Raw genomic sequence first — 12,787 nt, 5'->3', positions numbered from 1 at the left:
GATTTCCTGGAAATACTCAAACTGTGGAAGTGTACACTGCTCATCCCACAGTGCAAGAGCTCTGTGGGCAGAAGAAGATAAGGTTGATAGTTTGCTTGTCATTTTTTCCCTCTTTGGAACAATCCATAATGAAGGACTGCAGCATACAATGCTTGGCTTGAGTTTTCCTTGCCTCTGCATAAAGCTGTTCCAATGACAACAATTCAATTTCTCTGTCAGTTGTGTTCCTGAGTACCTTTTAAAAGCCTTTCCAAAATTAAGGCTATATACTCCAGTAATTTTCAATATGAAAAACTGCAATCAATAAAATACTGCTGGTAGTGCACACGATTTGTGGAGAGTGAGAGCTAAATACGAATTAGTTTTGGAAAAGTTCCGAGTCTGTCATCTTCCTTAATTACAAGTTGGGTCACTGACTACGAATGGCATGACTCAGCTTGGGAATCCCTGCAAAGGAACCCTAAGCAGATTTAATAGTTGCATTTGATTTATTCGTCCCTCAGAGCTGAACCAAGCCCTGTGTCTCAGGCCCCTGATGGATCAGGAGCTCCCCAGAGGATGTCAGTGCTCCTGCTGGATGTCAGCTGGGATGAGGGAAGCCAGGGGCACCCGGGAGTCCCAAAAGGTTGGGAGCAGGGCACAGCAGGGATGTGCCTCGCCCCCCCCAAGGAACCTCAACACAGAGGATTCCATTAAAAGCTTCTCTTCTACAGATCAAACGTGAAATTGTAACCTTGAATGAGGACAGAGGGATATTTAGTCCTGCACTTGGCTTAAAAGCACAGCCAATTAAATTAATGCTGCTCAGTTGAGTTTTGGGCGTGTCCAAGGATGGACATGCCACAGTCTCTCTTTCCAGGGCTTGACCACCCTCAATTTTACTTTGTTCCCCTATATCTGATCAGGATTTTCCATCTCTTAACTTGAACTTGTTGCCTCCTATCACACACCTCCAGGACAAGCCTGACTGACCAAAAATTCTCCAAGCCTGTCTGGTTTCCCAGCACAAGAACCTGAACAAACCACACCGACAGTGCCACTGCTGTGACAAGGACAGGCAAATCTTTGTCCTGGTTTTCTCCAGTTCCATCATGATGTTACTCACTAATGATGTGTTACCACTTGGTGACTCTACATCCTCTCTCTGTTCAACACCTTGGCTGTTTTGGTTTCCTTCACACAGCTTGCTGCAGTTTGCTTTCCCTGGGGAGCTGCACTTTTCCATCTTTAATTCTCCATTCCTTATAAATCAGGTCCACTCTGGGCACACTCAGTCACTACAGGGAGTTGGTGGTGCAGCCACCAGGTTTTGCTGGACTTTTCTAATTACATTGCCATGACACTTTGATACCCACGAGCACTCTGAGGTGTTTCATAAAGAAAACCTCAAACATTTCTGACATCCTGCTGGTGGGAAGCTTTTCTCTCTGCTCAGCATTAGTAATACAACAGGCTGCAACTCCACAAACCTATGGAAGTAATCCTTTAAAACTGCTTTCATCTCTTCCTGATCCTTAATTCCACCTGCTAGTTCATGCAAATTCACTTATTTGCCAAACAAACAGGTGTCAGATGATTTACTGGCTCATTTGCACAGCAGAAGGACAAGCAAATATTATCTTGATTTTTCTCCCTCATGAAATATTTCCATAAAACTATCAGAAAAAAAATTAGCATTGCTATTAGAAATATCAATGGAAAGAAGCCAGTAAACCCATTTATTCAGCAGTATATTCCACTGCCACCCTCATAGCATCCTGAAGCATTAACTATATTTTAAGAAGGTTTTGCAAACTAGCAGCATAAAAGGTATTTTGCTTTAAAAAAAAGGCTACTAACAACCTTGTTTTATTTGTAGAAACAGTTGTTTACTACTCATGTTGAAGAGCATAATGTTCTTTATGCGATTGAATTAAGTTTCCAGAGTCTCACTTTTAAGCAATCCTAATTTTTTTTTTTGACAATAAAGAGTAAAAAACCCAAAAAAATGGAGACTACACCCACAGTGTACTATGCTGCAAGTAAATAAGAATCCCAAGACTTCTGGTATAAAGACATTTATACCACTTCTTTACTTTGCCCTTCTTTTTTAATTCAGAAACCAAGTCAGATGAGGGTTCAACACTCATATAAACAGGCTCAGAACTAAGACTACTATTCATTTCAATAATAACTAGTTTAAAAAAAAAAGGCATTTTGCCTTTGCTTTATAAATTTAGGTTCAGTTTGTTTCATGGACTGCTTGGGCAGAACCCGTATGCATCATAATCCTTTACAGACACAAGTGTGCCCCAAGTTTTAACTCCAGACATTTTATCAAAACCCACTTGATGAAGAGGTAGCTGATATTCTGTAATGGGTATTGTGGTTTCATGTCAAAAACAGCTGCAGCAGAAATTAAATACTTAGAAATTGCAGCTATTTAAACAATTGTATTCTGCCACGTAAATCAAGATTTATTTATAAAAAGAAAAATCCACAAACTTCAGGGACACCTACACAGAGAAAATACTGCCCCAGCCCCAGTAAGAGTCTCACAGGTGTCAGATCAAAGACTCTGAAACAGTGTGGGCTGGAATGGACCCAAAGATCATTTAGTTCCAACGCTACTGCCATGACCAGGGACACCTACATTGATTTATGTCCATTGTGGAAGTATGCTATCAGTTACATAGAAAGGAAGCTCCTTTCCTAAGCCCAGAAACTCATTTCCATAAGGCAAAGAGGCAAATTCTAACAGATATTGTGCAGTGCTAAGTTTGAAAGAAAAACTGACCAAGCCTTGGCCAACGAAGGCAATCAAGCTCTATATGCTGGCTGTGAGAAATCTTGCAACATGAATATTTGAGTTCAGCTGGGTCCCAGAGGAGGTAGCCTGATCACTTCCTATTTGGGGAAAGAAGCCTTTCTAAAAATATCATTTTCACACACATAAAAAAAATCATTTCAAAAATGCAAATCACCACAGTCAGACACAAAGCCTGACGAGTCTTAAGTCAAGTACAAGCCAAGAATGCTGATGAGCATCTAAACATAAACAAAAAAACCCTCTCAGTTCCTCAAACCAATTCTCAACATTCTCCAAGCCTCTTGCAGAATTTTAACACAAAACCTGTTCTTCATCACATGCAATCAGGGAAGCAATGCCAGGTGGGAGATATGGAGATCACTCTCCAGGCATTATTTCTGGATTTGCTCTTACAGCTGTGAAGAAAGAATCTGCATTTCCTTTCTTACACCACGATCTGTATAACTACCACCCATTTAAAATGCCATATGAAAAATATTTGGAAATTTACTCTCTGAATTAATTAAAATGAAAAAAAAAAGTTCCCACAGAAATTCATGCTCACACATAACTCAGTGTTCAGAACAAACATTCTCTGCCAAGGGAGAAAAAAAAAAAAAAACAAACCTCTGCCCCATCTGTACCCCTGCCTTGGCCAGTCCTTAGAGGAAAGGAACTGTAAACGTATGTTAACAAAATAAATTAATTACACTATGAGTTAAAATCTCCTGGTTCCTGATGCCTTCAGACAGTTTCTTATCTCCCTTGAACAAACAAGGTTAAACATGACAAATATTGTGCCTCCTTGTGAGTAAATGTTGTTTTGTTTACTTTGGGGTTTTTTAAACAACAGTAAGTCACAGCTCATCCTATAACAGTCTCTCAAGAATGCTGGGGGAAAAGCATTTGTTCTCATTCCAAAAATGTGTGGAAAAATAGAAGGGTCTGACAAGCATTTGTTTTTAAGGGACTGGCCAGATAGAGCCAAATTAGGAAGGCTCACTCCCTCTTCTCCCATGTTTACAACTGAATCACAAGCGAGCAAACAAAAAAATCAACTCACTTTCCACTACCACCAGGCAGCATTAAAGAATCTGCCTTATAAATAATTATTAACTGCATTAAGATATTAAATCACAGAAAATGTTCTGTATTGATTTTGTGGGATTCTCCAAGCTCATCCCCACCTACATTTTAAGATGCATCTATTCAACGGCTTTGATTTTTGCAGACAATAATTGTTCCTGTTGACATGCCTGAAAGCCATACAGAAAAGGAAATATTGCAACTGCCACCAGTTTAGGGGCATCAGAGATCTTGCAGCTACTTAGTCAAGTCCTACAGAAAACCCCCCTGTGCTCCACTTAGAGGCCACTCACCACTCAGTGTCCTCTGGATCCACAACTCCAAGTTAACTCCTTTTTTCAACTGTGAATCCTTGCTGACAGGAAGGTCAAGAAACCTACATTTTCCCAGAGCCCACAGGAAAGCCAAGAATTTTAGGACTGCATTCTGCACCTTGGAAAAGTCTGATTAGATTAAAGACTTCCAAAAAAAAAATCTGTGGTTTGGAAAACACAGGAGCCAGCTTGCTGTTTTCCAGTTAGCAACATGGTAAACAACATGTTAGCAACACCATTTTCCAAGTGTGAGCAACGTGTTAAAATTAACGTTGTGTATCTCAGAGCTTAGAGATTGCTGTGGATATTTGCATCAGAAAATATTCAAGGCAAAGGCTCTCCTCAGACTTATTCTTTAAGGCCTCAATCTGAAAAAAACTAAACAAGTGTACTAATTTAACCATGGTAATAGTCTAATTACATTCAACAGAACACCGATGTGTTTGAAGCTTACCATGCATTTAATAAGCTTTTACAGTAAAAAAGCCTGCTCAGTAATAGCTCTGAAGCAGAAGCTGCCCCAATTTAAATCTGCTGCATGCTGGACTCCAGCTCCTGCTATTTTTTGGACCAGATGATGGAGTCACACAGAGTCTGATGGACACAGGAGTGCTGTATCTCACTGCACAAGGCTGGAGAGCTCTCTGAATTGCTCTGGAAATGCACTTAAATTATGAAAGTTTCCTCTCAGCTCACCAAAACATGCCTGCTGATAATGTTTTGAACCAGAACTGTTAGAGACAGCCTCACACAAGTAAACCAAGTAACATGAGTTCAAACAAATGGACTTCAGATGTAGGACACAGTTATGATTTTATTGTTCCTTAAACTTTACCAGTTTATTCCGTTGCCTTCTGAGAGGTTGGTTTTCAATCACGATCTAAGTAATGTTTATTAATTATTAAAATTAAATGAGGCCAAATTTATTTTGCCACTTTAATATTTTAATGAGTTAGGGCTGTTCAGCTTCTCTCACAGAAAAGATGTGAACAATTTCAAGTTTCAAACTTAGGTCAAAAAAGACATTAGCAGATCCAGAGGGAACATAACCACTGAAGGAAGTAACAGGTGATTTTTCTCCCTTAACTAATACAACTCTGGCCTAGCAACTCAACCCTAAAAATTTTGCAACATTAACAATGAAAAACAATGTATTGCAATAGTTCTATTAAATTCTGCATGTGTAAGATAGAATTGAAAAATTACCCTCCTGCTACTGGCAATATACAATATGGCAAACAAACTGCAGGATGTCATTTTGCCAGTATTTAAAACAAACCTATGGTAACCATTGTTTATTTTATATGTGTACTAGATAGCTTGAAACCAATGGACATTCACCCTGATCATGCAGAATTACAGCTGCTGTTGCAATTCATCAGGAAATGTTTTAGTTTAATACTTCCTTCCTGTAGTAGGGAATGAGTATCTGTAATAGAAATTCTCATACAATACATTTTTATGTCTGCCACAACCTATTTACTTTAGGAGGTGTGGGAATACAAAAATTTTCTACAAAGTGTAAAAGAGCTAAAGAAAACAGACAGCCTGAGCAACAGATGGCACTTTCAGAGGGCACAAGTATGACAGTGTTTGAACTCCATGGAGTTCTCACAAAAATAGAGGCATGCCCTAGGACTTCTAAAAGGAGTTATAAACAAATTAATTACATTATTAATTAATTAATACCCCTGCAGTCATAACCCAGCTGGCTGGGAGGCACAAAGCTGTACTACATGGTAGCCACCTGAAGTTCATGAGATCATCTTCTCCACAAGGCTTAGGGCATTGAGTCCAGAGTTTGATTCCAGTTGTAAATAACTTGTGACTGCCTCTCTTGGACCTGGGGAGCACTGTTTGCATTCTACCCCTGCAGTGCCCTGTGGTCACACTTTTAACCAAAGTATAAACCTACAAATATAGAGGTCACTGTTAGTCACAAAAACAGTTGCTTGTGTTTGGTGTATTTGTTCCTTTAACCAACTTCTTATCAGGACCTTCTAATCTTATATACTCTCTATCTGTATCCACAAGACACTTGAAACTAGAATTACAGTAGCAATTTACACCACACAGAGGTCTAAGCTTTTCCCTGACCTCCTCAGCCAAGTGACAGCACCTTACTCATTCTGATCACCACCAGAGAAAATCTATTTGTCCAATTAAAAGATGCCAAGGAGCCCCACACTTCCACACTGTAAATCTCAAGGAAACAGAGCCCTTTACACCAGTGCAATACCTTAAGGTGAAATAGCCACATACCAGCTACATACCAGCTACTCAGAAAGCCAGAGTCAGTTCTCTTGCTGACCAACCAAAAATTGCATGTATTAACCAAGATAAATACTTCATCCTAGTTTGGGGTTTACATCCTGCAAGACATTTTAAGGATTTAAAAAAATTACCTATGGTTCCAACTCCAAACAACTGATTTCTCTCTCCAGAAAGCTGTTTTTTCATTTAAGTTTCAATATTTTTTGAGATTATAAACTGCAAGACAGCAGCCACAGCAAGGAAGATGAATTACAAAAACAGACTACTGTAATTTGGCAGCAATAACGTAAGGCCAAAAAAAAAATAACAGAGTAAGTGCATTAAAATTTCAGGACTATAGGCAAAACAAAGAGTTTGCAGCAAAAGTTTTTATAAACTGCTATAGCCAAAAAGAACATCCTTGGGAAAACTTCATAGCCACAACATCAAACCCTGACATGAAATGGCCAAGCAGTCAGGCCAATATTCATTGATTAAAAACCAAAAAGCATGGAAACACAAAAAGAGCACTAGAAATTTGAAACATCATTGCATAGCACTGACCCACGTGGTGAGTCTTGAGTTTCTAGCTTAGAAACCATCTGCCACACAAAGACCACATGGCAGGTGGTGACAGTACTCCAGCAACAACAACAAAACCTTCCAAAGAGCAGCCATGGAGTACTCCAGTGGCAGATGAGCTATTGTTAGGAGACTGTGCACGTTTCAAGGATATTTCAGGCAATACAAACTGCACAGGGAGAGGATAAAGGCTTATTCGACAGCACAAACACCACCAATTTATTTTAACCGTACTCTATTTTCTGAAGTTACTTTATAATAAGAGTTTGGAGGCTATTCTTCCACAGGGGCCCATTTCCCATCAATTCCTTGTTCAGATTCATTTTCCTGACAAGAAACAGTAGATTACAGTGGGGTAAGGGATCCATACCCCAGTGGGCCAGGGGGACCACACACACTGGGCAAAGCTCTCAGATACCCAAGCTGCATGTAGACACACATTCCTTCACTTCCCACCCTCACCTGACTAAAGGTTCATTCACAAGAAACTTTTTCTTATTTTATTTTCTCAGTTACCTAAATCCACCCTTTCCTTTGTTCCCTTTTGTGCCTTTCACCACTTTCTGAGCTCAGGTTTTCCCGATATCTTCTCTTGAGGAATAGAAGTGTGACTTTCCCCATCCTCCTCCTCCTACTTTGTATCTTTACCCCTCATGTACTTGTCTCTCCCTCCCAAATAACCCCATCACAAAGCCCACACTCACTAGGCATTGAAGACAGATAGAGAAAGACCAAAGCAGTAGAAACACTGTCACTCCATCTTTTCTACCAGAAAGTAACTCTCTGATGCTCTCCACTGAGCAGCCTTTACAGAAGGCCAAAGCTTTGTGCTTCATGTTCCCTACCAGCTCTTTCTTCCTGCTGTATTCTGGGAGTTTTGAACCAAATGTTCACAGAGTTTTAAACTACTAATTCTGTGTGAGACAGGACGCAGGCAGAGGACAAACACGTAAGGTTCACCCACAGAGACAAACAATCAGGGGAAAAAAATCTCTCAGTGACCTCTCCTGGAGAGCAGGGCCAAAAATAAAAAGAAGAAAAAGAGTTTTAGGGCAATATAAGGTCACTCCAGAATGGGACAGTAATGAAAAGGCCCAAGGAGCTTTCTTCTCTGGAACCTGACCAGCTCAGGTTTGAAGATACACCACAAAAAACCATCTCAAAACCACATCATCATCTGACTAGACCCAGCACTTTACCTCTTGATGTAAAATTCTACTGAAACATACACTCACCTTTATTTCTAGACAGAGTGTGGTGGCAGAACTCTGAAGGAGAACCAAAACTTAGCAAAGGTAAGTTTTGCACAGAAGCAATCCTATGCTGTACAAAGGGAGGCTGTTTTCAGCTTCTCCTTGGTTCATGAGGAAGCAGTGATTTTGGAAAGCTTGGAGCTCAGATGACAAGACAATGAATGCTTTAGAATAGGAAGATATGTCTGAGTCAGAGCAGCTTCAAAATTTCTGATTTTTAGCTTCACAGATTGCTGTTTTTCCTAGCCTTATTCTATGGTGGAAGACAGCAAGACCATACTAAAAGGCTGTCTCCTTAATGGAATTTCTAAAGACTTATTCTAGTTTACACTAACAAATATTTTCATCCTTCCAAGTCTGAAAAGCTTGTTTACAGTGAAAGTGACTAAAAAACCATCTGAAACAATGAAACATCTGATTTTCCCATTGAAATGGGTGTAAAGGTACTTCAGCACCACAGAACTGTCCATTCTGAGCTGGTACCACAACTTCATGGTATCTTGACCTCCTATAAATTAAAAAACAGCCCAAACAGAAACACATGCCTTCATGCCTGCATCTGTACCATTTATTTCATACAGAAGGATTTCATTTTGCTGTCCACAGAGCCAACATCAAGAACTCTTCCTTTCCAACCCAGCAAAAACTTTGCCAGTGCTCAGTGCACACCCTAAGGGTTCTCGTGGCAGTCCCACAGCCAACACTGCCTTGTCTCCCCTCACATCTGTCCCCATGAAGAGCAGGGCTAAGTTAAAATTTCTTCCCAGAGTACATTTTTTCCAGAGTATGAGCCCTTCAAAGCCCACATAATTATTTTTTTATTTGACTTTGAAGCTAGCACCAGTCTTTCCCAAAATATTTTGGTCACAAATAATTTTATCAGTAAATAAATTAATCAGGAATATTGAGAATACAGAGCTGCAATTTTTGGTTGTTTTTTTTTTTTTGCCAAGGGAATAAAAATATTTTTTAAAAAATGCTGTTGAAGCAGAATCCATTATGAACTGCAAGATAATACACAGTCCAAAAGTTACATCAGAGTGTTCTCAGTCCTGCCAAATGCATCTTTACTGAAATTGTTTAGCAGGAAGAAGGTGATGTATCATGCCATTATTTGAAATGTACCAAATATTTCTGCAGTAGGTCTTGGGTTTGCAACTGTAACAGTGAAATATTACACACATATTGCCATCTCATGGATACTACAAATACTTGTTTAAAATTCCAAGAACGCAACCCCTGACAGAAAAATATGCAGAATCCACAGCAAATAAAATTGTAAAGATTTACAACGTGAAAGCAGGAACTTCACATTTGAAACAGTCCAAAAATCTGCCTCAGATTCTCTCGTAGTAGTTACTATTTTTATGACTTGGCTCAGACTTGCTTTAATCTCTTTATTTAGGAAGAAATTGCAAGCTTGCCAACTCTAGCAAATGTTAAGTACTTCAGTAAATTCCCCATCAATATAGGTCGTGCATTCGAGGGAACAAGAATGTGGTGAGTAAGTTCTGCTCCATCTCCTCCAAAGAGGATTTCAGGATGAGGCAGTGATGGGAGAGAGAGATAAACAACGTGGCTAAGCCCCTCGTTCAGCTCCATCCTCCTCTCCAGACATCTGTCCACACTGTGTTGTGCCGTGATTGAGATGTTCTGCCATGCAGCTCACCCAGCCTGCCGTTATCCCACATCCCTTTTATCTGAGCAGGCAGGAGAGCAAATGCATTGCCAAGGCTACTGCACCGTCACTCTTCCATTAAAGTTCAGGATCAGCACGAGGCGAGTTCGAGCAAGTCAGCAAAACCACAGGAAACCCAACAGATGCAAAGATACCCGAGTATGGAGGATCAATTCACAAACAGCCCGAACAGCCTGTGCAGGCATTCCGGAGCATCTACTACACCCAATTGCCTAAAACCCACCGAGTCCTGTCAAACCCCGAGTTCAGCTCTCAAAGAGAACTTGGCAGCCAACAAACCAAAACGCGGATCGTTTCTCAGGCTCTGCTCAACCGCGCCTCTCTACCCAAAGGGCTCGGACAAGCCAGCAGACAAGTTTCGGCTCCCTCCCCGCCCTTCCCCGGCTGGGACCCGCGGCTGTGCCCGCACGGGGGGACAGCACCGGCGGCCACCGGGGAGCCCCCGCGCCGGGAGCCGTGCTCAGCCCCGCGGCACCGCCGCTCCCCGGGCTCCCCGGGCTGCGGAGCCCCGGCCCTGCGGCTCCCCGCCCACGAGGGTCCCCGGGCCGCCCGCAGCTCTGCGGGGACACGGCAGCGCCTGCCCCGAGGGCACCGCGTCCCCGCGGCGGCCAAGGAGGGGCGAGCCAGAGGAGGAAGGGGGAAGGCAAGGGAAGAAGCCATTACCAGAGTTTTGTTGCCGTTCTTGCTGAGGGGGCCGCGGAAAACTCCCTTGATGTTGCGAAAGTGCCCGTTGCTGAGGTGCGCGGAGCTGATGACAATGTAGTAGCACTCCATGGGGCCGGGGCCGCCTCCTCGGGCCGGGCTCGGCGGGGCTGGGCGGGGAGGGCCGGGGCCGGGGCCGGCGGGGGCCGGGGCTGCGGCCCCTCAGGCGCGGCGCGGCCGCGGGAGGAGGGTGAGGAGGGTGAGGAGGATGCGCGGCGCGGCGGCCGCGGCGGAGCCGAGCGAGCTGCCGCCGCCGCTGGCAGGCATAGTGCTATTATAGCGAGCAGCCTTGCCGGTCGGCTGCACTGAGCCAATGGCAGGGAGCCACTGGGCTGGTACCGAGCGCTGTCAGAGGAGGACATCTGTCACACGCCGCCTCCACCGCCACCCACCGCCCCACGCCCCGCTGCCCCCGCCGCGGACGGGCCGCCGGCAGGTAAAGGGGGACGGGCGGGGGGAGAGGGCAGAGCCGGCACCCCGAGCGCAGCCAGCCCCGCAGGTGGGCTGTGCCCTCCTTTTTCCGGGGGTGGGGACGACGAGCAGTGTGATTCCTCCGGGGTTTGGGGGGGTGGGCATGGAGAGATGCCCGGGGTGCGACGCCCCCAGCCCAACGCTCCCGCCCTCCCCCCTCTTCCGAGCAGCCCCCGCGCCCTCCACCGCGCCCTTTCCTTTTTTTGTTACATATTTCTCTAACACCCTACTCACAGGCACCTCCACCACCTGCCCGGGCCGGAGCAGCCCCCCCGCTCCATCGGTCGCCTCTCTCGGCTCCTCTGGCCCGTGACAACGTTAACTGGGGGAAATCGGTCATTCCTCACCCTCGCTCGGGGTAAGCTCCATCCCGCCCTTCGCCGGGCTGTGGCCGCCGCAGCCCATCCCCGCCGCATCCCGCAGGATCGGGAGCGGGCTGGCAAAACTTCTGGGTCACGGGAAGCGCTTGGGGCCGCACCCCCCCCTTCCCAGGGCGCCTGCATCCCTCATCCTGGGGGGCCCGCATCCCCCCCTTCCCGGGGCGCCTGCATCCCTCCTGCTCGGGGGCCCGCATCCCCCCTCCTTCCCGGGGTGCCTGCATCCCTCCTCCTCCTCCTTGGGAGCTGCATCCCCCCCTTCCCGGGGTGCCTGCATCCCTTCTCCTTGGGGGCCGCATCCCCCGTTCCCGGGGCGCCTGCATCCCCCATTTCCCGGGGCTCCCCCGCCGCTCCCCCGCGGTCACTCACGGTTCTCCCGGCCCGGGGCCGCCGGCGGAGGCGGCTCTGCCCACCCGGCCTCGCAGGGCTTGGGCGTCTGCAAGGAAAGGGGCACCGACCATGGTTTCTTGCAGGCTCTGGCGCAGACTCTGCGATCCTCAGCCTCAACGCCCGTGTGATGTACTCGGCTCGGTTCGACAAAGCCCCCAGCAAAGTGGGCTAAAAACCATTAGGTACATCAGCATGAGGCAGCTGTGGCATGCCCCTGCTCCTTCACCAGCGTAAGTGTTGCTTTCTTTTTGCAGCACACAAACCAGAGCTGGATTCCAGGACCAGAATTTGTCACAGTCTAAGATGTGCACAAGAAAGGTGCTTTAAATGTGGTTTGTTGTTTTGTTGGGGATTTTCTCCCCCATAAGGTATCTGTGATTTGCAGATTTTCTCATGTGAGGTGGGAAACACTCTTAGCTGGCTCATCATCCAACCTGCTTGACCTTTATTCTGCTTTGTAAAAATCAAGATTGATGGGATGAATTTCCAGTGCCAAAAGAAGGAGCACCTTAGAAAAGAAGCCCAGAAGCATGATGCAACATCTGAACACGTCCCTTAGTCAGCATTTACTGCTGGCAACATAATAGCAGTGTCCTATCATCTTGTCCTCCAAAGGAGATGAGCTGCTGCCAGAAGATTGAGGACGGGGACACACACAAACACCTCCCTGGCAGAAATTATTGCCTCAGGTGTTTGCATCCTTCATGAAGGAAGCCCCATTTTTTTTGAGATGTGTCCCCTTCTGATAAACATCTTCTATCATTGCCTTGGATCATACACAGTGAATAGTAAATTTTGACAGCTGTCACTCATTCTTTAGCATTTCCAGGACTTGGGAAGAAATTACGGAAGTGGCAAAAGTGGAAAGTTTT

General features: G+C 44.9%; 1 protein-coding gene across 1 annotated transcript in view; it reads right to left on the bottom strand.

Moving 5' to 3' along the window:
* Positions 1–10,752, bottom strand: part of ZNF804A (zinc finger protein 804A) — a 145,096-nt gene extending 134,344 nt beyond the window's left edge. Inside the window, exon 1 of the mRNA XM_066553412.1 lies at positions 10,639–10,752. Coding sequence (XP_066409509.1) covers positions 10,639–10,749 — 111 coding nt within the window. The 5' untranslated portion in view covers positions 10,750–10,752. The remainder of the gene's footprint in view (positions 1–10,638) is intronic.
* Between the last annotated feature and the right edge of the window lie 2,035 nt (positions 10,753–12,787).

The sequence above is a fragment of the Molothrus aeneus genome, chromosome 7, assembly GCF_037042795.1.
Source record: "Molothrus aeneus isolate 106 chromosome 7, BPBGC_Maene_1.0, whole genome shotgun sequence".
Taxonomy (NCBI): domain Eukaryota; kingdom Metazoa; phylum Chordata; class Aves; order Passeriformes; family Icteridae; genus Molothrus; species Molothrus aeneus.
The sequence above is the reverse complement of the archived record's forward strand: the minus strand, read 5'-3'. Positions and strand labels throughout refer to the sequence as shown.